Genomic DNA, 25,302 nt, shown 5'->3' on the forward strand with positions numbered 1-25,302 from the left:
CTTCCTTCCTAATGCCTTTGTGCTTCAAGTATCTCTTTTAAAAAAATTAAATGCTGATTTTTCCCTAGGAAGGGTTATTGCTTGAGCTACTAACAATTTGAAAGAAAAAGTTGAAACTCAGATAAGAGCAGAAATGGAACAAAGGAGTGAGAAAGAAAGGAAAAAGATCATGATGAACTGGGCCTATTATGGAATTTTGCTAAAGGCTGACACTGAGCTTACATCTTTTCTGCAGAGTGCTAGTTTGATATCCAAGTTTCAGGAAAAAGAATGAAAAAAAAAAAAGGCATGATGTCTTCTTTTCTGTTCTTATATTCAGTGAGAATCTTCCATCTCCTCCAAGGTTATCACCCAGGGAAGTTAAATTATCTTTGGAGAAAATCAACTACACGTGAATTGAGGCTTATGTGCTGGTGTAGACGCTGACATTTAGAAATGAGGCAGAAAAACTCTGGGGCAGAAATAATGATAAGAACATCCTAGAGCCTTTTAGTCATCACTTGGCCCTCAAAGTGATAGCTTAGCCTATTCTCTAGCCAATTAAATGTAAGAACCCACAGACTGCAGACCTATAGTCTCCAGTAGCTTATAGGGTCAACAACTGGACCCTCATAGGCACAGACTGCCATCAAGGAAGAAGTATGGGCAACATGTGCTACACACTGACTCCTTCTGATACTTCTTCAAACAGTTTCTGATAAGCTAGCTAGCAAAGCGTTTCTTAACTATATACATTGAAACTTTACTCTGAAATGTTCTATTATAGGAACTAAGAGCACTAAAGTCAGTTGTGGTAGTAAAGGAACTCTATATGTAATATTGTTTTAATTCCCCCTTCAACAAGTGATATTTCATTGAGAAAATATCTTAAAACTTTGATCTTTGGTTTCTCCACCAAAAGCTGTGAATGTAAAATTCTCTTATTATGACTTTATATTCATATTTCTATGGAGCATAATTCCTTTAAGATGTTCCATGAAAAAATAACAGGGTTCTATAATGAACAAAAATTACTGGAATGAATGCCGCATAGTATTCCTTCATTCATTTGACAAATCTCTATGGGGTAACCCCTCACCTGACATTTTAGAAGAAGACCCTCTTCTCATGGAGGTTGCAGTGTTGGGAGAGAGACAAACAGCCAATTGAGATGAGCTTAGGAAGGAAAATAAAGCAAGAAAGAAGGGCGGATTGTGTTGGGGAGGGGAAAAGGAATTGGCAAGATCGACTAAAACCATCATAATGTACATAAAGGAGCTGCAGAGCTCTGCACACTTTTCATCATATTTTTTTTTTAATTGTTTTCCTTTGGCCACAGGGCTTTACCCTGGCCACAACGGTTGGACTCTGTAGTTCAAGGCCCAGTCCTCACTGCAAGGTCTCTCCTCAACTCCAAGTCCTGTAATAGAAGGCTCTCTTGTCAGCACTCTGCTAAGTTTCTACCTTGCCAAGGAGGAAGTTCAGAAAGATTTCTATTTCTTTTTCAGAACTCGAAGAAGGGGGAAGGTATTATTTTTTGTTTTGTTTTGTTTTGTTTTGTTTTGTTTTTGCTTTAGTGGAGTATGAAGTGTCTGATTTTGCTAAGTGGATATTTCAGTTTTTTTCCAATTGTGTACCATATGGTCAAGCTGTCATATGTGTTGGTTTTATAACTCTCAGCATAGAGATGGAAACATAAATATATGACACTGTTGTCAACATTCGCTTTATTACCCTTTATACTTATAATGCGAGTCACACAGAAATCAGAGCCTCTGAACAAACACATCAATGGCAATAGAAGATTTTGATGTCATATGCATGTACTCATATTTAAACAAATATGTATCTTCACATGTATAGTGTCCTCGTGAAGAATTAGTGCTCTGGATCATCCACGTCAGTGAGCAAAAACAGCACATTTTTACTTAGCTGCAGCTTGATATACATGATTTCCACATTACTAGTTGATTATATTTTATTTTCTAGTAAAAAGTGACCCAGACACTGTAGTTATCAAAGGGAAACTGACAGCCTAATTGTATATACATAAGGTTTCTATTGTTCTAGGAAGAGTTTTGAGCAACTTATTTCAGAAACTTCCTTTAAATCAATGATGCTTAGCTGTAAAGCTTTAAATGGGAAGAGGCTGATGGTGATTTGAGAGTTTTTCAAACTTTTACTTTCAGACAACTTTACCAATGTCCTTTCTTGGTACTTATAACTCTTGACACTTAGAGAATTCTATTTGTGCTTGAATTATTGATGGAACAGTATTAATATAAAGAGTGTATGGAGGAACACACTGGTTCATCCAACCGGGAGAATGATGAAGAAGAGTGAGAATAAATCACTTTTGATGAGGGACCTGGAGGTAGAGATATGGATACTCCATGGCTATTGGGTACTATGACTATGAGAAGCTAGCTGTTTCTGCATGAGGTTGAGTGTTGGTCACTGATGGTACTGGAGCTTCCAGTGGGAGAGGCATTTATTTAATTGAAGACATCATGTGCAATCTTTTGTAGGATACTCGGTAACTTTGCAGGCAAGTCTTACTACATCCCTTCAGTGGGAGTAAGCATGGATGCATGTGATGTATTTGAATGGGGTTTCAGTAGTATGTTTGGAGAATTTATCTGATGAGATTTGCATTGCAAATAACTTAAATATGAGTAAGTTAATAATAAAGTGGCCAATATTAAGATTTTACTTATGATTTCATTTTCTGAACCAGCTACATAGTAATCACATTTCAGCATGACCAACAGCTAAGGTCAGGACAGGGAGAGTGAAGTCAAAATGACAACCTGGGTACTGACTGCACAAGAGCACGTGTGTGATAAAGTTGTGTCAGGGCTGGGATGAGAATGAGGAAGCACTCATACCCATTGGAGGTCATTTCCATAGCTAGAGACAGACAAATATGTCTTCAGTGATACTGTTCCACAACCCGGAAAGAGTAAGACCACACAGCTCCAATGATACGAGACCAGGATATGAATGCATGTTTGTAGCTAGCTAGTGTGGCTGCACCTGAATTCCCCCATCACCTTGCCGTCAAAGTCAAGAAGGAATGACAGTTTTTCTCTAGTGTATCCTTGAATCCTTGAGTTTTCCTCTACTCTAGAGGTCATAGCAGGCAAAGGAGGCAGGATGAAGAGGGGCATGGATTAGTTATCCTCTTCAGAACCATTTTTATTCAGCAATCAAGTGGATTGTCTTCTAATCTAATTAAATAATTGCTCATATAACATTGCAAGCATATATGTATACCACATATGCACTTATAATGACATAATCGGCATTGTACTACAAACAAGTTAGTGTAGGAAAAAAAAAAAAACAGTATTTGACAGTTTAATTCTTCTTTTCACCCTCTCTGAATACTGTTCTTTTAAAATTCCTGACAGCTATCAATAGTGGACAGTGCCTAACACCTAAATCCCATTTTCTTTTCTACAAATGCTTGTCTGAAATCCATTTTGGCACATATCCCTGAACAGCAGTTTGGAACACTGAAGCCTAAGCGGGTTTATCAATTTTAGTTTCAACTTTGCAGTTTGAATGTTAATTAACCTCTGCCTTATTAAAAATGACTTATTAAGTTAAAAAAAAAAAACATGTATTTCTAATTAGTTCTGGGCTGCTGGTCCTTCCTTAGCTTTAGTTTGCACTTTTTTGGGGGGACAGCCCTTTGAACGTCATTCAGAAAATTTAAGTATGATTGACAGTTGCCTTGTATGGGACTTGAGGATATTAAGAAGTCACTGGTTTAGAATATACTATCACACAAAAAATTTTGACACAAAAATAGCAATTGGAATCTTTCTCTGTCTCTCTGTCTTTCTCTGTCTATGTCTGTCTCCCTTTTGTCTATCTCTCTCTTTGAGTATTGCCTGTATTGGTGAGAATCTACAATGCACAATGTCATTTGCATACAGTATTTAATATAAGATTTGCAACTGCTCTGGAAAATTTATTTTCATCACTTCCCAATGAGAAAACCAAGATTCAGAACAGTTGTTTCTTGATTTATTCATTCACTCAGTCATTCAGCAACTAATAACAGTGTGAGCAACATTAAGATTCTGTTTGTAATTCGCTGATTTTGAAACAACTATATAGATTCAGTGTGGGTTACTGAACACTATCTCAGCATAGCTTTAAGAAATACTGTGTTCTATGTGCTGGCCTAGACATTCCAGTTTATGGTAAGATGTGATCTATATCCCCAAGAGAATTACAGTCCAAGTGCCTAGCTGGGGACAACTGAGCAAATCAGCAGGTGGTTTACATAGGCACCCAGTGCTCATCTCCTTTCCCTCTCACCCTACTGCTTCTCTTAAAATAGCCCCTCGGGCAATGTGGTGTGTTTGGCAGAGCCCCGTACTTGAAATAGAAGTCTCCCTGAGAATTGAGAATATTCTCTGTTAAGGTTACTGAGGTGAAATTTGGTTGTTGCACCTGTTATTTCCTGCCCAGACTGCAGTTAGACAAATTAATATTATCTTTCCTGTCCCATCTGGTTGCTTGCAATCTCACTGCCAGTCAAAGTCATCAGTGTGGGTTGACTCCATATGGAGTATCCATTGAATCCAGTGAGTTACTCTGGTGGCAGCTAACCCAGATCTGTCTTCTCTCCATTGATAATGCCAGCGATGCTCCTGTCTTAGCCTCATAGTTTATGCCCTCTCCATTTAGCTGCCTAATTAAGTGGGAGAAAAATATCAGCAACTTTATTATGGCCTCAGGTTCTTCCACTTATAACTTCAATGTTATTTAATGTCAAGGAATGAGTGTCCAAGGGGAAGGAACTGAGTGCTGACTCTCGTGCACTCCTTTCATTTACTTAATTGTCCTCCTACATGCTCAATATGATGAGGCCTCCCTGGGCTTCCCTTCCATGTTCTTCATTTTTATAAGCACAGAAGAACTTAAGTTCTCTAAACCTCACGTTTCTTTAACCATAGGAGAAGAAATGTAGGATGAAAGACCAACTTCTGCACCATGTTCCCAGATAGGAATGAAATCAATGAACAGCTTTATCAAGAAGCATGTGCATGATATTTTAAAACAATAATAATAACATTAATCTCATGACAACAGTGCAAGGTCTATGCCCAAATATAATATAATATTTTTTGAAGTGGGGTAAGGGAAAAAAAAAACAAAAAACTTCTGAGAAGTGGTTCAGAATTAACCTCTCTCTAATTTCTAGGGTCTCATGATGAGGTGGGGGACACCTATATTGACTGGCCATACAATTGTAAAATGTATTACAAATTCAGAAAGGTTTAAACATATGTGTATGAGTGTGTCTTTAGGTGTTCCTTTTAGTGAGGAGGTTGGCTAAAAGCTTCCCAATGATAAATGAGTATACTAAAATATTCAGAGGGCCTAGCAAATGTCTGGTATGAAGAAGTCCCTCAAAAATGTTAATCATTATTGTGACAGAGCAATTATTTGGTTTTCTTTAGAAACCTGGAATATGGGGGTGATAATGGAAGTGAAATAAAAGAGTAACAGGACTTTAATTAGAATCTCTGTAATCCAGATCCAATTTTATAATTTTTCCATTCATGATTTAAACTTCAAAACTAATTATTTATCTCTAAAATAAAGATATTACATATTTCTTATCTCACAAAGATACTATGCTCAAATGAATCAATGAACATTCTTTGCAGTCATTTTCTGCCTCCCATTACCAAAAAAATTACTAATCTGATTTTTATCATCACAGCTTAGTTCTTTCTCTTCTAGAATCAAACTGTGTGAACTCTTTTATGGTTGGCTCTTTTTACTCAACATAATGTTTTGTTACAGGTATCAGTAGTTTACAATGCTTTATTGTTGAGTAGTAGTCTAATCTACTAATGTATTGAGTTCTATTTAGACTTTTTCTATCTTCTTGAGGTGGAAGCTTACATTTACCTTTCTTATATATATAAGAAAAAAAAACTTTAAAGCAATACATTTTCTTCTAAGGACTGCTTTGGCTGTGTTCCACACATTTTGATACATTGTTTTTATTACCACTTAATTTAATTTTTTTTTTCTAATTTGGATTATGATTTCTTCTTTGACCTATGGGCTATTTAGAAGTGTACTAATTAGCTTCCAAATATTTGAGGGTTTTCTAAGTAACTTTAATTGTGCTTAGAAAACAAACTGGATGGCTTCACTGGTACTTTATCATGTAGGTCATGGTCTCTCTTAGTGAATATTCCATGGTTACTTGAAAACAATGTAAAATTTCCAGTTGTTCAGTGACATATTATATGAACTTTCATTAAGTTAATTTCACCGATAGTGTTGTTTGAATCTTCTATGTCCTTGCTGACTTTTTCCACTTATTCAATCAACTACTGATAGAAGATGTTAAAAACAAACTAAAACTGAAGATTTTCCCCCTTTTGTTTCTATCATATTTTGCTTCTAATATTTTGAATCTCTAATGTAGATGCATACACATTTAGATTTTAGTTTTTTTATGATAAATTGACCTTTTATAATCTTCAAATGTTTTTTGTATCTTGAAATACAGCCTATTTTGTCTGATATTAGTAGAGGAATTCCAAGTCTATTATGCCTACTATTCGCATGTAATATCTTTTCCCATCATTTTAATTTCAACCTGTCAATCTTTATTTTTAAAAAAGAGTACCACATAAAAAGCATATAGATGAGATTTATTATTATTAGTTTTTATCTAGCCTGACAACTTCTGCCATTTAACTGGAGTTTTATTCAGTTTTCTTTTCATGTAATTACCAACTGGGTAAGTTTCAATCTACTATTGTGAAATTTATTTTTATTTTTCTCCCCTGTTTTTTTTTCTCATTTCTTATCATATTTTGTATTAAAGCAGTTGTTCCTTTTTTGTTGTATGTTGTTTTTGTGGCTATACATCTTTGTTTTATTTTTATGCATCCTTAACTTACCACAATTCACTTCAAATTGACATTATATTCTTTTATATATAACATTAGAACCTTAAAATATTATAATTCTATTTATCCTATATTCCATCATCTGTGGCTTTATTGGGGTATATTTACTTCTATGTATGTTAGAAACATCACAATACATCAATATTATTTTTCTTTAAATTGTGCATTGATTTTTTAAAATGTTTAAGAAAAGAAACAAATAGACTTTTATATTTACCCATATACTTGCCACTTTAAGTGCTTTTCATTCCTTCCTGTACACTGAGAATTCTACCTGGCATCAATTTCTTCAGATTATAGAACTTATGTAGCAATTATTCTCAGTGGGAGTCTTGAAGTAATACGTTGTCTCAGATTTTATTTATATAAAACAGTGTTTATTTTTACTTTAGATTTAAAAGCTATTTTTGCTGGATATAGATTGCTGGGTTGACAGTTTCCTACTTTTGATATTTGTTTTCCTCCAATGTTTCTCATGAGAACTCAGCTGTCATTCTTATTGTTGTTAAAGTATCTTCAACCATTGAGCTGGCTTTGGATAGGAAGTAACTTAAGGCATCCAACAGGGCCTTGGGATTCAAACACCAGAAAAGAAAGAGCATCTTCCTTGTTTTTCATCTCAACCTACAACTTCTGCATTGCTAAGTGGTGATTGTCTTTGATTTTGTCAGAAGATGAGGTTGGTGGGAATTTGGTTGCAGTTTTGTCTAGACTCAATCTGCTTGTACATTTAAGTGTTTCTGAGCTGATTTTCCACTGCTAGCTCCAGGAGGTCCCTGAGACCACACACTGCATGATTTGAGATCTCAAAACTTTGAGGCCTCGGGTCTGCTCGGACATGAGACTATGAAACCATGAAACTGCAAATGATAAGACTCTGGGGTAGTGTGATTTGGGGACTGTAAGACTTTGTTATTATAAGACTGTAAGACGGTAAGATTCGGAAGGATTAAGTAGCTTGCCCAATGTTACACAATGGTGCCAGGAGGTTGCCCGCTTCTGATGGTAATCCAGGATCCACTCATCAGAGTACACAATACATAAGTTAAGGGATCTTGTAAAGGAGTCCAAAGGTAACAAAATAAGCCTTTTATCTGGAATTATGCAACCAGTATTTCAATGTCAATTTAAGATATATTCAGTCTACAACTTACATAGAACCCAAGAAGGGGCACCCTATCACCCTCAGTGTGAGTAAGGTCTTATTAAAAGTTCAGTTAGATAAGAGATGCTACAGACCCTGGGACTTTACATGTAGGAGGTGAGCTGTACAACACATGATTAAGAGGGAAGCCAGAGGAATGGAAGGCACCTCATTTAGGTTGTAGAAAAACATAAAATCTTTTTACTCCATTAAAAGAATGCAAAACTACAAAATCATCAATATTCCATCCCTACAAATGTATATATCAAAGAAGTATGGACAAAATTAGATTTTAAAAATAACTAAACTCTACAGGGAAGAGCTTATCCTAAGTGAGCAAGGGATTGTGGAAATTTTATACCTGTGCCAGTTGCTAAATTATGGAGCAGAACATATGGAAGGACAAGTCTGCCAAATAAAAACATTATTTTTAGATATAGAGAAAATTAGCAACCATTGATAAATATGTGGACTGGAATGTTGGATTTGACTCTTGAAGAATATCTCTCCACCAAGTCATTACACAAAGGTTTTGCTGTAAGTATAGTTGCAAAGTAGAAAGTGACTTCTTCATAAGCTACTTCATAATATATAATAGTGATTATATCAACTGTTTTATATCAGACTTATTAGCCATTGTGTGTTTTATGTGCAGCAGAAATGACAGATTTTTCAAGATACCCTAAATTCATAAGTGTTTTAAGGATATACCAGGACTGAGATTCAGATCTTTGAAAATAGATTTCATTAAATAGATAAACTACTTTACTTGCTGTTACTTTGGCCATTTGATAAACCAATGGATCTACTGATTTGTTGGGATTGAAGGACATTAGCTATCAGGGTTTATCTATAAATATTTAAGTCAGTAAGGAAGACAGATGATGACTTACAACGAACCAAAAAAAAAAAAAAATAGATCTGTGTGCCAGCTGACATCAAATCTTAAAGATTAGGTACAATAAGGATGATGAAAATGTTCTGGGGATGAAGATTGATGATTGATAGTTGAATAACAATGTGAATGTACTTAATGACACTGAACTATATACTTTAAAATGATTAAAATGATAAATTTGCTGTTATGTGTATTTTATTCTAATGGGAAAAAAATAGGTATGAAACTTTGAATTCCATCTCCAGAAAAATTTCTACTCCAGAAATCATTCATCTAAATGAAAGCTAGGAAGTTATAATTTTAGTGTGCCAAATAGCTCCCATGTTATGTGTTCCTTTGCTTAAACTTCATAAGAAAATGTGAAAATAAATCACATAAAAAACAGAACCTTGTAACAATTAACAATGGAATAGTTGAAAAGTATAAGGCTGTGGAAAAACCATAGGCTTTGAAATAAGACAGCTTGGAATTGAATCTCAGATCAATTAGTAACCAATTGGATAATTTGAAGATTTTTTTTTCTCCTCTTTTTCTTTCTAGGCTTCAGGCTTTGTTTTGTTTTGTTTTGTTTTTATCTGTAAAATGGTAATAATAGAAAGTGCTTAGCATAGTGACTGACTACAATTAATGGTAAAAATGACTTCAAAAAATCCTTTCATTCAAAGAGGAGATTGTCAGTTATCTTCTATGCCACAGTGATCATGAACATTAGGGATATCAAAATTTCATTGTATTATTGATTTTGTAAAGCTTTTAGATGTCAAGTCAAATGACTTGCTAGGATTAGCTGAGTGATAAACTAGGGGGATGGATTCTTAAAGAATAATGTAAAGTGTTTCCGAAAAAATATATAACACATACTACAGAGTTTTTACCCTAGTCAGATTTTATTTGAAATATCTGAGAAACTGAGGATTTTCTCTGAAAGTCTTGATGGAGTACATATCTGGATTTCCACTGATGTTTCTTGAGCACTGGAATGTACAGGAGATCTCATTGTACCACAGATCTCACTGGGTCTCCCCTTTTCTCTGCAGACATTTGCAGGAAACGTGAATGCAGACAGTGTGATGCACCACAAGTTACCGCACTCCGTGAGAACACGGTTTGTTCGTTTTGTGCCCCAGGAATGGAATCCAAGTGGAAAGATTGGCATGAGGGTTGAGGTCTACGGATGCTCCTATAGTAAGTACCCACATGGACTGTCAATACGGGTGTATTTGTGAGTGGTGCTATCCACATAGTACCAGTTTATATACATTGAGAATAGCAATCTTAATTGTTTTACAGTTATTTTTAGACTTTAATGACCTATGAATATTTGAAAATGTGAAATTTAACCCAGAGAAGAGGAAAAGAAAAAAAAAATCTCTTCTACTTAGAAAAAAAGGAGATTGGAGGTAATGGTTTAATGATATAAGTTCAAAATTAAGAATTCTGAAGTTAGAGTTCCTGTTTGTCCTTGCAGTAAAAGAATAATTTAAGCTCAGTTTTTTTGTTTTTATTTTTCCCAGAGAGCGTGAGTATTAAAAAGTTCTCCCTTACCTCAGAAATATAGGATAAAAATTAGTTCTCTCTATTGACTTTTCTAGAAGAGAAGAAGGAATATTTTGACCTAATGTAACACATGGAATGCTTCTCTCCTGAAATTATGATATCTGTTCTCTCTTCTGTGAATTGTTTGTACTGAATTTAAAGTAGAGCCCATCTTCCATATAAGGAAAGTTGTAAACATGGGTAGAACTGTTAATCACTCTAAAATAAGGTCAAAATAATGCAGGAATGGTTTCCATCCCTATAATTCTCCCCTGCAGGTTTTATATTTAATCTAAAATTGCCAAATAATAATTTTTTTTTCTGATTTAGCAGTGACATATCTGCTTATACGCTATAACCTATAATGAATAAACACAGTTGATCACTACCATTTTAATATAAATTAGTTAAATAGATTCCTGGTTTTGGTTACAGGAGTGCCTGCCTCATGGTTTACATGATTGCACTGTTTTCCGTTATATGATCAACTAAATGCCTGTATCAGAATCATCTGGAATATATCTTAAAAATGCATTTCCATAACTCTGTCTTAAATATATTGGATTATGATTTCTGGAGGAAAGAATTCGGAAAACTGAGTGTTGATGAACTTCTCAGCGAAGCTATGAACATAGAAAATTTACTAAAAATAAAGTCCTGCAAAGAAGGGATTTACTTGTGAAATTACTATTTTTATTCTAAACAAACCCTTTCAAAAAGAATGTATTTTAGAACAAATGTATCAATAAAACATGAAGCCAAGGGAAGACTGCCTTCACTTTAATCCTTACATCACAAAGCACAGAACATCTACAAGGATATATGCTACCTATCCCAGGATCTCTGAGATATTCAGATTTTCTTGTTACCTTTCTTAAAATTAATTATTTTTGTATTACATTTGATATACAGTATTATGTCAGTTATATTACTTTCAGGTATACAATATGGCAATTTGATATTTTTATACCTTACAATGTGATCACCCTACTAATTCTAGGAATCATCTTTTGCCATGTAAACTTATCACAATATTATTGACTGTATTCCCCTTCACCTTTCACCTGCCCCAACACCTTCCCCTCTGCTAACCATCTCTTTTGTCTCTATTTCTATGAGTCTGATTTTGTTTTGTTTTGTTTGTTTGCTGTTTTTTTTTCTCGATTCCACATATAAGTAAAACATATGGCATTTTTTTTTCTGTCTGACTTATTTCACTTAACATAGTATTCTCTAGGTCGATCCATGTTGCCATAAATGGCAATATTTTATTTTTGTTTATTGCAGAGTAATGGTCCATTATAAATGTAAGTCCTGAAATCATAAAACTCTTAGAAGAACACATAGGTAGTAAACTATTTGACATCAGTCTGAGTAATATCCTTTAGGATATGTCTCCTCCAGCAAGGGAAACGAGAAAAAACAAACAAATGGGACTTCATAAAACTAAAAAGTTCTGCACAGTGAAGAAAATCATAAACAAAATAAAAAGCCAACCTACTGAATGAGAGAGTATACTCATAAATTATATAACAAATAAGAGTTTGATATCCAAAATCTACAAGTAATTCATACAATTCAATAACGATAATTAAAAAAAAAAAAATTTTGATCAAAAAACAGGCAGAAGACATGAAAAGACATTTTTTTTTTCCAAATAAGACACACAGAAAGGCAACAGACATATGGAAAGATGCTCATCACCCCTAATCACCAGAGAAATGAAAATCAAACCTCTAATGAAATATCATCTCACACCGTCAGAATGGCTATTATCAAAACGTCAACAAATACATGTTTGTGAGGATGTGAAGAAAAATAAACCCTCATGCACTGTTGGTGGGATTGCAAATTGCTGTAGCCACTATGGAAAACTATGTGAAGTTTCCTCAAAAAAACTAAAAAAATATTACTGTCTTATGACCCAGCAACTCCACTTCCAACATTTATTCAAATAAAACAAAAACTCTTATTCAAAAAGATGTATGTATTTCTATGTTTATTGTAGCATTTTTACAATAGTCAAGATATGGAAGTAACCTAGGTGTCTAATGGTAGATGAATGGATGAAGATATGGTGTATATATTGTTACCTCTTCTCTTGATGATATTTGTCAGTACTAGGAGGTTTAACTTTTAAGTACAACTTGAAGCTTTCATGGTGAAGTAAAAAAGTTATTTATATTATTACTTCAACCATTTATTTTGTTGTAATAATCCTATTACTCTTTGACATGACCTTATTGTTTTCTATCAATCCAGTCAGTTGTCTTTGTTTCTCATCCCATTGTTCTTGCTGCAGGAAAGACTAATATCGAATTAAATAACAGACTGTAGGGTTGAATGAAACCTTGGAGAGGCATATTTAACTTTTTCTGGTGATGAACCCCTTTGAGAATCTAATGGCAGCAAAAAACAAAAACAAAAAAACAAAAAAAAAACAAAAAAAACTCTCTTAAGAAAAGTGCCCACAGTGACTCGCATCTTTTTCTACAATATTAGGAGGTTCATGGATCTGCGAAAGCCCAGTTCTCGACCAAGATAAGAGCTTCTGTCTTTGAGGTAGTTCAGTCCTACACGGACTCCTCACCAGGTAGGCTCCACTTCTAGCAAGTGCATCCTCTAAGGGAATAAATTACTTTCAGGAAAATAGTCTTAGTGATGGGAAGTTAACCACCTTTGGGAGCTCATGGACACAGAATCTCCTTCTCTGTGATGATCTTCAAGCTGATACTCTAATATCTTTGATCACTAGTCCTGTACTTGGTGCTTTTGCCATTTTGAAAAAAAGGAAAATATCTTGCAATTTCTATCTAAAATCAGCAGCTCAGCATGTCCTCTGGATCCAAAATTCCCCTTCAACATTGTCTTATTCCATTTTTCACGGAGTTATTTCTATAAACATACCATTTTGCTGTAAAAGCAATCAAATCAAATAAAAACAACAAAAGAACTGTGCCCCTATTTAACAACTCCCTCTACCCAATTTTCACAGAATAGCTTCTCTCCAAAATTTGTCTTTAGTTACTTTTATTATTTGTTCACCTCTCTTCATACTGCAAGTGATTTCAGTCAATTTTTAGACATGTGATGTTCGGTTAAATGTGTCAACTTGCCTACACTATAGTCCCCAGTTATTCAACTAAACATTAATCTAGCTGTTACTGTGGTGTAATTAATGTCTACAATCATGGGACTTTAAGTAAAAGAGATTATGTTCTATAATCTGGGTGGCGAAGATTCAGACAGTGGAAAGACTTTAAGATCAGAACTGAGGTTTTCCTGAAGAAGAAGAAATCCCACCTGTGGCCTGCAGCTACCCCTTGTGATGGCCTGCCTATTAGATGGATTTCAGACTTGCCTAACAATCCCCCATAGTCACATAAGCCAATTCCTCAATTCCTTGCAATAATTCTCTTTCTCTCCCTCTCTCTTTCTCCTCATAAAGAGAAAAACTAGTGGTTCTATTTCTCCCTGACTAATGCAGAATGCTCTATCTTGACAACTTCAATAAAGACCACCAGTGACCTCCATGTAGCCAATCCAATAGCCATTCACTATTCTTATATCACTCATCTCCTCAGTCATGTTTGGTTAAATTAGCTATTTCTAGTTTTTGAAAACCTGGCCTTTTTTTCTCTCTCATCTGTTACTTCTACTCATTCGCAGATCTTGGTCTCAGGACTTCTACTTTCCATCGTCCTCCTGCCATGCTTAGCTGAATTTATAGGGATTCATGATTTTAAATGCCATCTATATGATCACCTCCACATCTGTGACTCTTGGCCTGACATCTGGAATTATACATTCAGTATACTTGATAATTCTACTTGAAAATCTAATATATACCTAAAGTTTAATATAGAAAAAGTAGAACTCTTGATTATCATTCTCTCAACATCTTACTCATTTACTTCTCCTCCATCTTAGTAACTTGCACCACTATTCATCTACTTGTTAGAGCAAAAACCCAGGAGGCAGTCTTGATGCCTTCTTTCCCATAATTTCTACTCTTTTGCAATTTGTTTACAGTTCATAGCAACTCTACCAGTTCTTTTCTTCACAACAAGTCCTAAATTCATGTACTTACCCTGCATTCCTGAGCAGAAGCCTCTGTCAGTACAACCTGCATTATTAGTAGACTCCTACCTGGAGTTCCTGTTCATAACACAATCTCTCCAGACCTATTTTTTTTTTTTTAATGCAAGAGCCAGTGATCTTTATAAATAAGAAATAAAATTATATCATTCTTCTACCTGTTTCACCTAAAATAAAATTGAAATTTCTTACTTACCAACATGTAAAATTCCTTATTGAATATCCCATACCTACCTCTTCAACTCCCTTCTACTTCTCTCCATACATAAAAATTCTCTTGTTATTCCTTAAACATGCCAGATTGTTTTTTGTTTGTTTGTTTTCCTCAAGGCTTTTGCCCTTTCTGATTCTTAGGCACAGATGATTTTTCACAGAATTTACATGGTTAGCTCTTTTAGTATACATGATTCTCAATTATAATGCCACTTCTTCACAGGAGTCCAGTCTTATTACCCCTCTAAATTCACCTGCCCTACTTCCTTTGCACCAGCATTAACTTATATTTATATGACATGCTTTTATTTTGTCCTAAGTGCCACCCGCAAACCAAAATATTGGTTTTATTTTACTTTTTATTTTGTTGTTGTTGTTGTTGGCCTTCTCAAGCCCCTGCACCAGAATCTAAGTGCCATAACAGCAGACACCTTACCTATCAAGTGCCAGCACCTAGTAGGCACAAATAGATATTTAATAAATATTTGTGGAATAGATGGACATTTTTATCAGTTCAGTCTTGTTTTCTCAATGTGAGCAACTAGATTAATCTGGAATTATTTGTTGTAAATATACCCATTCTAGGGAATTAAGAAATCTTTTCTATGGGCTTATAAACCTTTGTTTCAAACTTCTATTGAAATATGTTGATAAAGATTGGTAGAAATCTTATAGTTCTATAATTTCTTAAGACAAACTTTTAATATTTTAGAAATAGCTGGATATTCATTCACCTATTCACTCATTTAGTCATTCAGTTGACAACCTTTATTTAGCATTTAAGACGTACCAAGCATTATGCAAAGCTTTAGCAATATATGCAATAAATAAGATCTTTTTCTGGACTTTTATAAGCCCTGTATTTTTGAAGCACTTTTTTTAATATATATATATATTTTTAAATTAATTTTGTAATTGTATTTTTGACAACTATTTGCCCCAACTCAACTCTAAACTTCTATAAGATGGTACCTGTGCTTGTCAGGTATCCCCATGCACTGCCCATTCCAATGTTTAGTATACCATATACTTTCAGTAAGTATCTGTCGAATGATTGACATTGTTGATATTCATAGATGTGATAACAGGCACGTACATAAAAACCTGTAATAAGGGACCGTATATGCTTATAGAAATCTGTAAAAAGAAAAAGTAAGCAAGTGTCACTATTGGTGTCAGAATGCCAAAAACATCACCACCTCTGCTGAGTCTTAGAAGTTCAGTAGTCACGTGTCTGCAGAAAGGAGTTCAGGCAGCAGGAAGGGTCAGCCCAAAGGGAAGCAGGGGGAAGCTGCACGGTTTCTTCTGTATAGTGCACAAGAAACAAGGAATGGGAAAACGTGAAATGAAGATACGTGCCTCTCTTTGTTCCTGCATTTCTCATGCTGTCTGAACCTTCTTTCCAGTAGCTTAACAGAGAATTCATCCAGCCTGCAGGAGCAAAGACATGTAATTCTTCCAGATAAGGTCTACTCTTTACAGTTTAAATAGCATTCTTCTTATTAGAGAAGTCAAAGCAGACTGGGAACTGAGTTTTACTGTCTTTTAGTTGTCTGTCAATGTTACAGATTCTGCCCCAAGTGGAGGCTTTTGTTTTGTTTGTCCTTCTTATTCTTTCTCCATATCTGGCTTAATCCCAGGCCTGTAGATTTATTTTACAAGCTCCTCACCTCTCTATCTTGTGCATTTTAGTTCCCATGTATTTTAGCCTACACCCCACTTACCACATTTATTTCTCATCTTTCCTGACTCAACACTTCAGGAGCTGCTCTGATGGTCTCCTTGTTGCCAAACCTTGCTAAGTGAGCACCAACTCATCCCCTCCAAGACTCCACATAGCCTTTGGCAGAGTCAACACTCCTCATGTATTTTGTACTCCACCTAGTTTCATTTATCGCATCCCCCCTATTCAATTTTCATCAAATGCACAGACTGTGATCTTCTCTCCTGATTCCATGTGTTCAAAATTGCTGCTGCTTTTTTTTTTTGCTGAAATATCTTCGTTATCTTTTACCGGGATGATTCCTGATTGTCATTCTCCATCCAGATCAAATATCACCTATTTTTAGTCTTTCTGACTCCCAGACCTTGTCATGTAACCCCTTTTTATGCTTTATACTTCAGTTCTAAGTTATATCTTGTTAAATTAAAGTTAGCCGGTACTTCCTGCCTATCCCTAGTGTTCTGAAATGTAGGCATCATGCCTTGCCTCTTTAATTTCCATGTCCTAGATCAGTGTCTAACAACTGTCATATGCTCTACCAATCTTTAATGTGTATTTAATTTTTTGGACTCAGAGGATAGCCTACCTTATTCATTTTTTTTTAACATTTTGATTGTATTTTTTAACCTTACTATTTCTAATGGGGGCCTCCTTTATCTTGTATGTGCATATACAGCTTATTAGACTCTTCCTTATACATGGGTTTCTTTAATACCTCACACTTTCTCATTGAATAATTGAAATTATCCATGGTTCCAATTCCTAAATTTAAGGTATTTGGAGCCTCCTAAGCCTGTTCTCTTATATTCTATTTTAAATCTCTAGAAGTAAAGCAGGTCTCCATTTTCCTTAAGTATTTGGGTTTTTTTTTGTTTGTTTGTTTCTTTCTTTCTTTTTAATAATTTCTCTTTAAATTCTTTCATTCCCTTTTATAAATGCCAGATGACTGCTCCAGTTAATGAGGTTCCTGTTGTTTCTGTCACCAGAGCCATATTTTTGTCCTGGTCATAATGAAGTTAAGAGCAACAGATTTATTTTGCATGTTCAGATATAAACAATTGAACAAGTGGTCTGCTCTTAAAAAAAATGAACCTTCCAGAAAACTCTCTTGACTTCTTTGAGTCTCTGTCTTCTCATCTCTAAATGACATAATTACTTTAAAGTCTGCTATGTCAGTTTTTAGATATGATGTATAAAGCATAGGGCAGAGTATCTGGCAAAAAATAGCTGGTACTAATATTAAGTGTATATCCATAGAGGAAACCCCTCTATTTCCATTACATGTTGCTTTTTGTGGAACATTATCCTCCATCAGGCAAGAGCTCTTTCTTAGACTAACATCTGTATCTGCTACTTTTTTTCAATTCTGTTGTTAGAGGCTCTTGGATCTCAATTCGCTGCCACCCCCAGATTCTCTCTCTATGCAGATTAAAATTAAAAGTGGCCCCCTACTGTGTTCTACAAAGACACAAGGTCTTACATTATAATCACTACTGCTAAATAATTTCATAAAGTAAATAATTCCATGATTAACCAAGAAAATAATTTTAATTTCTTTAAAGATTTTTATTCTTAACAAGTTAAGCCTTCTTCTGGCTGTATGTCACATTAATTTTGGCTATGACACATATTTCATGTATGGATAGCTGGCAGCCAAACTGGTTATAGTCTCATAAGAATATTCTCATAAGAATTATTGAATACCACTTCATTACTATTTTCCTCCTGTGTTCCCTCCATTGTGAACTGGAGCATCTGTTTTTTTTGTTTAAGTTTTGCATGGTTATTTTCTTCTTCTGATCAATTGATCAGTCTTTGGCCAAATGTGCTCATGCTGGTGAATGAAATAATTAAAAAACATGGGTCCTGCTACATTATTGAATCCATGATATAAAGATGCACACCTAAAGATGTCAGTATAGAAAGGTATAAATTTATTCATCTCTTGTATGTACTCCAAAAAAAAAAAGATGAGGAAGTGAGAAGAATCATTTTGAGTTTTAATGAATGACAACTCTTTTCTTAGAGAGAAAGTCAATATGTTTCCTATTAGTGGCAACTTTTTCATCATTAAATTAACAATTACCATTAGAAATGCCACCATCATCATCATCAACATCCCCTCCCCCACTGTCATTTAGTATGCACAATATGGCGCAACGCACACTCCAAAACTCATAACAATCCTTTAAGATAGCAATTACTATTTGTAAGTACTATGGAAAAGAAACTAAAATTTTTAAAGGTAAAGAGATTTATAAATAAGTTAAATAATTTGTATCCTGAGAGAAATATTTCTCCTGAACTTTAAAAAATATATATTTATTTACCTTATTGATACCTCAATTTGGTTATGTTGTAAATAGCCACAATTTAACATATCCCTAAGAGAACTTTTAATCAACTTACTTGTACCCTCCAATCACACTCAATATCTTCTTGTGGTCTTTCTCATCTTGATAAATACTACTAATTGCCCAAACCAGACATGAGGATCTTTCTTGAAGTTTTTCTTCTCCCTTACTTCCCACAGTAAATCTATCAACAAGTATACTCAGGATTACTTCCAAAAATCTCACAAATATACATCTATTTATTTTCATCTTCACTAGTTACCATACTATTTCAACCTTCTATCACCTGAGTGTCAAACTCAGCAACCCACTTTCACTCATTTCTTTTAGTCCATTATCTCTGCCTCAGTATAATCTGCTACAGGATTATCATTAAATGCAGAGCTGAGATACATCCTGCTGCAATGGCTTCTGCCTGTACTTAGGAACAAAACCAGAATCTTCTGCATAAAGAACAGTCCTTGTAGAATCTGGCCTCTGCCTACTTCACTGGCCTTAGTATCTGGCAATATCCTTTCTCTATTTGGGCTCAAATCCTACTGGTCTCCCTTTCTGCCCTCTATTATGCCATACTCTTTCCTGTCTCAGGACTTTTATATGCTAATTCTTCTGTCTGAAATGTCTCCCTCCCTGTTGACTTTTTTTGGGCGGAACTCTTTTTTCATCTCAGCTTTATTATTATTTTCTCAGAGAGGTTGCTGAGGTATGCGGTTATTGCCATTTATTATTCATATTTTGATCTGTCTCCTCCTCCTCCTTCTTTTCATAAAGAAGCCCCTTTAACATTTCCTGTAATATTGGCTTGGTGGTAATGAACTCCTTTAGATTTTTCTTTTCTGGGAAGTTTCTTATTGTCTTTCAAATCTAAATGATAACCTTACTGGGTAGAATAATCTTGGTTGGAGGTCTTTGCTTTGAATATTTCCTGCCAATCTCTTCTGGCCTGCAAAGTTTCTGTTGAAAAATCAGCTGACAGTCTTATGGGAGCTCCTTTGTAGATGACTAACTGCTTTTCTCTTGCTGCTTTTAAGATTTTCTCTTTGTCTTTAAACTTTGACATTTTAATTATGATGTACCTTAGTGTGAGCCTCTTTGAGTTCATCTTTTTTGGGACTCTGCACTTCCTGGGCTTATATGTCTATTCCCTTCACCAGGTTAAGGAAGTTTTTCATCATTATTTCTTGAAATAGGTTTTCAGTACCATATTCTCTATTCTTTTTCTGGTACCTCTATGATGTGAATGGCATTACTCTTGATGTCCCAGAGAACCTTTAAACTACCCTTATTTCTTAAAGTTTTTTTTTCTCTTTGTTATTCTAATTGGGTATTTTCTGCTACTTTGTTTCCCAAATTGCTGATTTGATTCTCTGCTTTATCAATTCTACTGTTGATTCCTCTCTAATGTATTTTTCATTTCTAACTGGTTCATTTTTATGTCGTCTAATCTCCATTTTTTATATTTTCTATCTTTGCTAAAATTTTCACTGAGTTCACCTACTGTTCCCCTAAGTTCATAAATCATCCTTATAACCATTGTTTTGAACTCTATATTTGGTAGATCGCTTGTTTCTATTTTGTTTAGATCTTTTTTTTTTTTTTTTTTTGAATTTTTTCTGTTCTTTCATTTGGGACATGTATCTTTGACTCCTTATTTTGGCTGCCTCTGTGTTTGTTTCTATGTATTAGGTAGATTTGCTAAATCTCCAGATCTTGGTAGAGTGGCCTTATGTAGTGGATGTCCTATGGGGCCCTGTGGCACAGTCTTCTCGGTCACCTGAGCAGAGTGTTCCTGGTGTGTACCTTTTGTGGGTTATGTGTGCCCACTTGTCACACTGAATCTTGATTGCTCTTGGCATGTCAATGGAAGGGATCAATCCTAAGGGTGATTGGTGCTGAAGAATGACCATTACTATAGCAGAAGAACTGTTGTGCAGGGGCTGACCCCAGGGAGCAGGATTCACTTTTGCAGGGCTCTGGTACCTGCCAAGTCTGACATTTGGATGTGTCATTTGTAGAAGTGGATGAGAGGTACTCTAATGTGGTCTGAAGTTGGACACAAAGTGTGTCGATTCTGGGACTTCTTGAAAGTGCTCCTGGTGCAGTCCAAGGTCAGCTACTGCCTGGCCCATAGCCACTTGATATAAGCTACAAAGTGATCTGAGATAACCATATGTCCTACTTGTCCTGTACAGTCCTAGTCCACAATATTTTCCCATTTTGGTCAACTAGAGCTTCCCTATTTAGTCTCACAAGTCCTTTTGGATATAAAATTGTAGGAACTATAATTATACTTTCCTTTATGTCTTCATACTCAACTAAAGTGATTCCATCTGCCATGTTAGTGTTATTGTGTCTGAGTTTTCAAGAGGAACAACTGACACCTCAATAATCTTTGCATTTCACAGCTCAGCACAATGACTAAAAAGAGAACAAAATATGCCCATTATTTGTCAGTGACCTTAAGAATAAACTAATGAAATAATTTCTACTACTGTGAAAGGTCCCTAAAATGAATACATGATTTTAGAATAATTTTTGTAGTTAGTGAGCATTCTAGTTGAAGTACAAATTTTAAGCATGCTCAGATAGTTCTACAAGTCTAGGATATCTAAAAATAAATAAATAAATGTTATGAGCAGGCAAGTCTCACTGTGAGAGCTAAAGTGACTATCTGTTGAAGTTAGGACTGGAAGAAAGAGTTTTTGTTTTTTGGTTTTTGTTTGTACTGTGACTGTTTTTCTATGTTGTCTGCTTGACACCTATCCTGTTTTTTACCAGCTGTCATATACAGAAATGTCAGAAATTCTGTAATAAAAGCTATTCTTGGGAGTTCTCAGAGTTAGCTTTGAAAACTTACAATGTTTTCATAGTTCATCTGAGGTTATCAAAAACTTCTAATAAGGCCTGGAAAAGTAACAGAATTGATGGATGATCTGTGCAAATTTGAGGTGACTTTGGGGACCTTTGTAGTTTGTGGACTGCTAGCTGAAGACCTTGTGTTTTCAGTGCAAGTGTATGATCTGAATAATTATCATTTTCCTTACATGATGTATTATGAGATAAGCTTCACATTATAATTGTATTGAAAATCACATTTACTGTGAATAGCTGAAGAGTCTGACTGGGACTAATTGTCTCAATGTGAATCAATAGTTTCTCCTGTTAAATCTGAGCTTTGGATTTTCAGCCTGTGAGAAAGCAAACTCTATGTCACTGACCCAAACAAGAAGCCTCGTCAGTTCACAGGGAATCTTATATTCAGTGGAGCCCTTTTTTTCAGTTGGTTTGTTGACAAGCTATCAACATCCATCAAATATGCCAGCATATGCCTCCAGAACTTGTTCTTTCTCAGAAAACAAGCTATGGCACCTGGATCAGCAATTATGATCCCCGTGGGAAGTCAGCCAACGCTGGAATTTCTAAGTACCACTGGGATGGAGGAGATGGTGTGCTGGCTTCATCCTGACATAAAGGAAGAGTTTTGTGGGCTGAGCTGTAACCACTGCCCTTGTCTTGAAGATCCCTTGGGTCCACAACTGGCCTATCTTTCATAGCCTAAAGAAATCTGTCAAAGTATGACCATTTTAACAAACCACAAATTGAACTGAATTGAGTTTACATAATGAGATCCTAGAAATCAATTTTGAGAAAGAAGGAGGAACTACCCTCTCCAGGATGTAAATCTCTAACAGCTGTGTTCTGGCGGGCACTGTTGATGAGTTAAGGAGCTCTGATGAGTGGTCAAAATGTATGAATGGCAAGAAAAGAAAAAAAAAAAAACAACAACAAAACATGGAAAGGATCACATTAGGAAGTTGCCACTTTGTTAAGAGACAATGAAACTAGGTGATTCCTCTGAGAAGAAGTGGGATGGATAGCCAGGATTGGAATGCAGGATGACTAAGCAAGTAATACAGATTAACTTCTAAAAATCAAAGAGTTGTTGTTGTTGTTGTTGTTGGTTTGTTTTTTTGTTTTTTTTGTTTTTTTGTTTTTTTTGTTTTTTTTTTAACAAACCTGACCATGCACTTTCCCTGCTTTAAATACTTTGGCAATAATTTCTCCTTTAACCTCAAAGTCACATCAAAACCCACATTATTTTATTTTTAAAGGACCCTCCATCATAAAATATCTCACTCTGGTCCCAATCCCTTGACTTCTCCAGCCCTGGCACCCTATGCTTTAGCACAGAGGTTCACAACCTCAGTGAGCATCAGTGTTACAGGTGGCTGGTACAAAGAGCACATTTCTAGAGCCCCACTTCTAGCAAGACTGAATCCTTGTGGATTGAAATCTGACCTTATGCTCTCTCACCCATGCATACTTCTGCTGGCAATGCCCTTTCCCCAAACCTCACCTGCCTTGTTTCCACTCATTCCACAAGACTCAAGAGAAGCATTATCTCCAGGATACCCTCCTGCTCCCTCCTGCCCCACCCTGAAGAGGGTTAAGCACTCCTCCTGTGGGCTCCTCAGGCACACAGTGCTCACCCTCTTCCCACAGATGTGTAACTGTGCGGTGCTGTTTTCAGCTTAGCCTTTGGGAGCACGGAACTCTATCAAGTTTATCACTGTCGACCTGTGCTGAACATGGACTCCACCATGTTGAGGGGTCAATAAAGATTCAAATGTAAGAATGTCTGACTGAAGTAAAACCACAAAAATCAGCTAGGATAGGAGTTCAAGCTTAGTGGGGATAGTGAGGGTGGAGAGTACATTGCACATTTACCCACAAATAGCCTCTCAGGTGTTTGTATGATTTCCATGACCTTCCCAGAAAGAGCCATTTTTCTTAGTAAACTTGATCTGTGAAGAAAAAAGTGCAGAAGAGCAGGAACCATGGGGAAATTCATATCAACTTTTTAAAATTAAATTTATTGAGATGACATTGGTTAATAAAATTATATAAATTTTAAGTGGACAATTCAATAATATATCATATGTATATTGCCTTGTGTGTTTACCACCTAGAGATGAATCTCCTTCTGTCACCATACATTTGACCCTTTTTACCCTTATCTACCTCTCTCCTCCCTCCTTTCCCTCTAGTAACCACTAAACTGTTGTCTGTCTCTGTGAGTTTTTATTTGTCTTGTTTGTTTGTTGTTTTCAGTTTTATATCCTACATATGAGTGAAATCATGTGGTTCTCAAATTTTTCTGTCTGCTTTATTTTTCTTAGCTGATTATCTCAAGATCCATCTGTATTGTCATGCATCTTTTCTTGTGGCCGAGTAATATTCTGTTTTATATATGTACCACATCTTCTTTATCCAATCATCTATAGAAGGACACTTTGGTTGTTTCCATGTCTTGGCCACTGTGAATAATACTGCATATCAACTTGTGAGGAAAAGAATACTTCCTGTTCAACATTATTCTTCTTTTAAATTGGCATCTACTTTCTTATATACACATTCACACATAACTACACTTACCCACACATACACACCCCTGGTGCAAGCCTGACGTATAAAGTGTATGAATTCAGGAATAATCTCACTGTATATGAGATTTCAATATCAACAATCTCTCTTTTTTTTTTTTTATGAGGGAATATGTGGCTTTAGTGTCAAATAACTCATTTCTGTGTGTATATCTTCAGACAAGTTCATAATCTTTCTGTGTTTTGGTCTCCCTGTATATAAATGGGGAAAAATATGGACATTGCAAGGCCATTAAGAACAATAAATTAGGCAAATGTGCTAATCAGTTCTATTTACCATCAGAAAATAGATTACTGTTTAGTGTAAGAAAACTAAGCATGGCTTACAGACACTATGATAGAGAACATAGAAGATATATATAGTTTTTTTCGTTTTTTTTCTTGGTGTTCTTAACACTATATTCTGAAGTGATCACACACTTCTCTATCTGCCAATAGGAGCTTATCTCTACTCTTTACACACCTTCCAATGCTCTTAGATTTTTGTTTGTTTGTTTTATTTTTTCTCTTTTGTATTGTTAAAGAGAATCTTCTTTCAATATGTTTGTGAAACATGAATAAAGATGTTGATATTCATAACCAAATCTCATATCCCAAATTAACTACCAGAGGACAAAGTTATTAAAATAATATCTAATATGGAAAACCCAGCATATAATAAAATTTGTTTTTAACAGTAATACTATAACAATATGGTCCTTTTTTGTTATTTTAAATCTGTTTTATCCAAGAAAGATAGTGAATGCTGAGTACTTCACATCACTCCAGTGCCTAGAGAAAATATTACGTATTCAATTGGAGAAATTTTTAATCTTTCCTAAAAATGCATTTTTTATCTCCTCTATTTTTCCATTTGTGAAACAGCTGACACATTTTGTATATGACTTAATTAATATTCCAAAATTCCAAGGTATTTGCCTGAATTCTCTTAAGTTGACAAAATTTCTCTCATTAACT

General features: G+C 35.2%; 1 protein-coding gene across 2 annotated transcripts in view; it reads left to right on the top strand.

Moving 5' to 3' along the window:
* The window catches only part of CNTNAP5 (contactin associated protein family member 5), a 728,931-nt gene that overhangs the window by 320,085 nt on the left and 383,544 nt on the right, over positions 1–25,302 (top strand). For both annotated transcript variants that reach the window (XM_039876503.1, XM_039876504.1), the window contains exon 4: positions 10,015–10,162. In XM_039876503.1, the coding sequence (XP_039732437.1) occupies positions 10,015–10,162 (148 nt within the window). The remainder of the gene's footprint in view (positions 1–10,014; positions 10,163–25,302) is intronic.

The sequence above is a fragment of the Pteropus medius genome, unplaced genomic scaffold (assembly GCF_902729225.1).
Source record: "Pteropus medius unplaced genomic scaffold, Ma_sr-lr_union100, whole genome shotgun sequence".
Lineage (NCBI taxonomy): Eukaryota > Metazoa > Chordata > Mammalia > Chiroptera > Pteropodidae > Pteropus > Pteropus medius.